The following is a 5106-nucleotide window of genomic DNA, read 5'->3' as shown; positions in this document are numbered from 1 at the left end:
AGAGTGATTTGAGTTCTTCAGGGTATATTCCCAGTAGGGGGATTGTGGGATCATATGGGAGGTTGATATTTAGAGATTTTAGGAATCGCCACACTGCTTTCCACAGAGGTTGCACTAGTTTGCACTCCCACCAACAGTGTAGAAGTGTTGCCTTTTCGCCACACCCTCTCCAGCAGCTGTTATTTTTTGAGTTGTTGATAATGGCCATTCTGACTGGAGTTAGGTGGTATCTCCGTGTGGTTTTGATTTGCATCTCCCTGATGATTAGTGAGGTTGAACATTTCTTCATGTGTCTGTTGGCTGCTCGGGTGTCTTCCTTTGTGAAGTGTCTGTTCATATCTTTTGCCCGTTTTATAACGGAATTATTTGTTTTTTTCTTTTCAGCATGTTTGAGTTCCTTGTAGATCCAAGATGTTAAGCCTTTGTCAGACCTGGTGTTGCCAAATACTTTTTCCCAGCCTTTAAGCTGTCTCCCTGCTCTCTTGATGGTTTCTTTGGCTTTGCAGAAGCTTGCCAGTTTAATTAGGTCCCACTTGTCTATGAGTTGGTTGAAAGTCTGTGGATTTATTCCCAGATTCTCTATGCTGCTCCTTTGGTTAATGTGTCTGTTTTTGTATCAGTGCCATGCTGTCTTGGTTACTGCAATCTTGTAGCAAAAAGTTTGAGGTCTGGAAGTGTGATGTTTCCAGGCTTGTACTTTTTGCTGAGTCTTGCTTTAGTTATTCAGGCTCTTTTTGCTTCCTTATGAATTTCTATATTGTCTTTTCTAGGTCTGTGAAAGATGATGCTGGTAATTTGATAGGGATTGCATTGACTCTGTAGACTGCCTTGGGTAGAGTGGACATCTTGATGATACTGATTCTTCCAACCCATGAGCATGGAATGTTCCTCCATTTGGTTGTTTTGTTCTTTATTTATCTGAGCAATGTTCTAGTTCTCAGGGTAAAGGTCTTTCAACTCTTTGGTTAGATGGATGCCAAGGTATTTTTTGTGTGTGGCTGTTGTGAAGAGAATTGTGTTTTTTATCCGGTTCTCAGCCTGTTTGTTTGTTGGTGTATAGAAATGCAACTGTTTTTTGTACATTGATTTTGCGTCCCAAGCTTTTACTGAAGTAATTTATCAGTGTGAGGAGGTTTTTGACAGACTCTCTAGGGTATCCTAGGTATAGAACATCATCTACAAAGAGGAATAATTTAACTTCCTCTTTTCCTACTTGGATACCCCTAATTTCTTTCTGCTGCCTGATTGCTCTGGCTAGGACTTCCAGTACTATGCTAAATAGAAAGGGTGAAAGTTGTCACCCTTGCCTTGCTCCAGTTCTTAGGGAAAGTGCTTCCAGCTTCTGCCCATTAAGCTTGATATTGGCTACAGGTTTGTCATAGATGGTTCTTATTGTTTTGAGGAATATTCCTTTGATGCTTTGAGGTTGTTCAAGAGTTTTTATCAAGAAAGGATTCTGGATTTTATTGAATGTGTTTCCTGCATCTAATGAAATAATCATGTGGTTCTTGGTTTTATACCTATTTATGTGATGGACTACATTTATTGATTTGTGTATGTTGAACCAACCTTGTATCTCAAAAATTAAGTCCACCTGGTCATGGTGGATGATCTTTGAAATGTGCTGTTGGATGCAGTTTGCTAGAATCTTGTTGAGAGTTTTTCCATCTATGTTTAGCAGGCAAATTGGTCTGTAGTTTTCTTTCCTTGTTGGGTCTTTGCTATTTGGGGGTATCAGGATGATACTAGCTTCACAGAATGAGTTAGAGAGAATTTCTTCCTTCTTGATTGCTTGGCATACTTTCAGTAGGATTGGTATCAGCTCTTCCTTGTGTGTCTCATAGAATTCAGCTGAGAAACTGTCTGGCAGAGGGCTTTTTTTGGTAGGGAGGTTTCTTATTACTGAGTTGATCTCTTGGATTGTTATTCGTCTGTTATGATTTCAGTTTCTTCCTGTTTCAATCTTGGGAGGTTATGTGATGCCAGGAATTGCTTCATTTTCTCTAGATTTTCTAGCTCTTTCCATATAGATGTTTGTAGTAATCTCTGATAGTCTTTTATATTTCTTCAGAGTTCATTGTATCGTGGCCTTTTTTGTTTCTAATGTGTTTATTTGAATTTTCTTTCTATTTTTTGTTAATCTGGCCAGGAATCTGTCGATCTTATTTATCCTTTCAAAGAACCAAAAGAATCAGCTTTTCACCTCATTGATCCTTTGTATGTTTTTTGTTATGTTTTGTTTTGGTTTTTGTGGTCTCCATGTCATTCAACTGTGACTTTATTTTAATGATTTCCATTTTTCTACAGATTCTGAGATTGGATTGCTCTTAACATTCCAGCTTCCTTAAATGTGATATTAGACTATTTACTTGAGGGTCCTCCATTTTCTTGATATGTGTGTACAATGTTATGAACATCTCTTTCAGCACTGTTTTCATGGTATCCTAGATGTTTTGGTGTGCTGTCTTTGCTTCTTCTAGCAATCTTTTTATTTCTGCCTTGAGCTCTGTGTTAATCTGAAAGTCATTCAGAAGTAGATTGTTTAATTTCTATGTATTTGTGTGTTTTAGGGGATTCCTGTTGGCAATGATATTTATTTTTATTCCACTGTGGCCTGAGAAGATGCGTGATATGATTTTGACCTTTTGAAATTTGTTCACCCTTGATTTATGCCTGAGTGTGCAGTCAATTTTGGAATATGTCCAATGTGCTGATGAGAATAATATATATTCTGTGGTTGTTGGGTGAATTGTTCTACAGATGTCTATTAAGTCCAATGGTCAAGTGTCCAGTTAAGGTTCCAGATGTCCTTGTTAGTTTTTTGCTCGCTTATCTGTTTAAGACTGTTAATGGGGTATTGAATTCTCTGATTATAATTTTATAGCTTTCTGTGTTGATAGGCATCTTAAATAAGTCTGTTGTCATTTTGGAAGGCAAATGAAATCTCCCTGGAGTTGGGAGCTGAGAAGGGCAGAGGGCAGAGCTGGGTTCTGGAAAGTTGGCATCCTGGGAGCTGAAAGTGCTATGAAAGGATATGCCCAAATAGGACACCAATGTAGGAGAGAAGAAGGCTGACACCACAGGGCATAGTTTGTTCTGAAAATCTGTGGCACATTTTCCTGACTTACTCATAGTCTTCGATGCTTATCACTATGCACAGGATACAAGAGACCTTCAAAGCTTGGCACCGTAAACCCTGATGATATGCTCTGTCTTTCCATGGCTGGAGAATGTACTAAAAGTGACCGTTTCCCAAGTTCTCAGTTGCCATGACCCTCTCTGCTGGGAACTGTCATTCTGTGCACAATGGCTATCAGGGTTTATGACTCCATGGCCTCTGAGAGCAATCCCAGCCTTGCAGAAACAGGCATTAATTGAAGCCAGCGCTTGCTCTTATAGGGAGCTGTATGGGACTGAAAGTGTTGTGTAAGATCTCTGCCTTGCTCATTTCTCTCTCCCATTGCTTCCTCACATCATTAGTCATCATTATTCTTTGGAGCCTGCCCTAGCTTGCATTTTCTCACCGGAACTGTGTGGGATATTGTTAAAGAGAGCAAGCTTCCTCTTCTGTGAGGCCAGCCAGCCCTGGATCGGCCCTGGTTCCACAGCCAGGCCTCATCTCCTGAGACACAACACATGCCATGAGCCCAGAGAGCAGACCTAAAGAAGAATGAAATGTGTGTTTTTGCCATGAGCTGAGCCCAGAGAGGATGCAGGTCGTTGACACCCTGGACATCCACTGTCCAGCTCCCAACATGAGTCAGCCGAGGCGCACTGGGTGTGATTTCTCTGAACACAGAATACATCTCCGATAAACCTAAAAACCTAATGTCGTTCAAAGAAAAACAGATGCAACACCTGCAGGAGCTGAAAGTGTTATTCTGCTTCTGTTTCAGGTGCTAAACCTGCCCCTGGGATCTGCTTTGAGAGAGTCAACTCAGCAGGCGATCCTTATGGCAACTGTGGCAAAGACTCCAAGAGTTCCTTTGCCAAGTGCGAACTGAGGTATGGAGTCTGGACATCCCGGCCGACTCATGGCTTTGACCTCCCCCACATCACTTTCAGGTTGATTCCAAACTGCTTCTCTTTGGAAACTTTGTTCTTACCCTTCCAGAGATGCCAAATGTGGAAAAATCCAGTGTCAAGGAGGTGCCAGCCGGCCGGTCATCGGTACCAATGCCGTTTCCATAGAAACAAATATCCCACTGCAGGAAGGAGGCCGGATTCTGTGCCGAGGGACCCATGTGTACTTGGGCGATGACATGCCAGACCCAGGGCTTGTGCTTGCAGGCACAAAGTGTGCGGATGGAAAAGTAAGACCCAAATATTCCCTTGCATCATAAACGTAAGTCTGGAGCGGGGCCCATTGAAAAACGTCCCGTTCAGGAACTGGGTTGCAAGGTTGGTTTGTTTTCCTAAATCCACTTCTTCTCAGACACTGTCTCAGTTCTTTACACCTAGAAGGAAAAGCCTATAAAACCTAGATCCTGGTCTGATCATTGAAATGTAGATTAGAGAAAATCAAACTTATCTTCTTGGTCCTTTATGTTAATAAGTAATTTCTGCACTCCGGGTACCATGGGGGTTTGCAGCCAGGAAATTACTTTGGAAAGAAATGCAATAGCATATTATATTGTTTTTGGATGTGCGGCTTCGTTTTTGGCACAGAGTTCTTGGGGGCTTGGTCTCACCTGGACAGAATGGAGAGTCAGATGTAATTTCAGAGACTGTATAGAAAAATAGGAGAAGAAAGAAGTGGGATAAGCTCAAGGAGAACAGAGGAAAAGGTAGATGGATAAATTGTGAGGTTTAGAAATAAAGCCAAAATTTTCTTAAAATAAATCATTTGAGAATTTCATGTTCTGCCACACTGGTTTTTTTTCACCAAGCTTTCTTATCAGACTAAATGATAGCAAGTTAATAAAATATTTTTTTTAAAAAGATTAAATCAACTCCCAAATGCTTTTTTTAGGACTCTATTTTCAATGTGATCTTAAAATTACTAACATGGCTGGGCTCAGTGGCTCAGCCTGTAATCCCGCGCCTTTGGGAGGCTGAGGTGAGTGGATTGCCTGAGCCCGCGGGTTCGAGACCTGCCTGGGCAGC

The 5106-nt window shown here is 41.2% G+C and overlaps 1 protein-coding gene across 1 annotated transcript in view; it reads left to right on the top strand.

Moving 5' to 3' along the window:
- Positions 1-5106, top strand: part of ADAM12 (ADAM metallopeptidase domain 12) — a 332164-nt gene that overhangs the window by 294766 nt on the left and 32292 nt on the right. The window contains exons 16-17 of the mRNA XM_021712307.1: positions 3897-4005; positions 4115-4313. Coding sequence (XP_021567982.1) covers positions 3897-4005; positions 4115-4313 — 308 coding nt within the window. The remainder of the gene's footprint in view (positions 1-3896; positions 4006-4114; positions 4314-5106) is intronic.

The sequence above is a fragment of the Carlito syrichta genome, unplaced genomic scaffold (genome assembly GCF_000164805.1).
Source record: "Carlito syrichta isolate Samal-C Ts95f unplaced genomic scaffold, Tarsius_syrichta-2.0.1 Scaffold303179, whole genome shotgun sequence".
Classification (NCBI taxonomy): Eukaryota; Metazoa; Chordata; class Mammalia; order Primates; family Tarsiidae; genus Carlito; species Carlito syrichta.
Note: the sequence above shows the minus strand (reverse complement) of the source record. Positions and strands in the feature narration are given on the sequence as shown.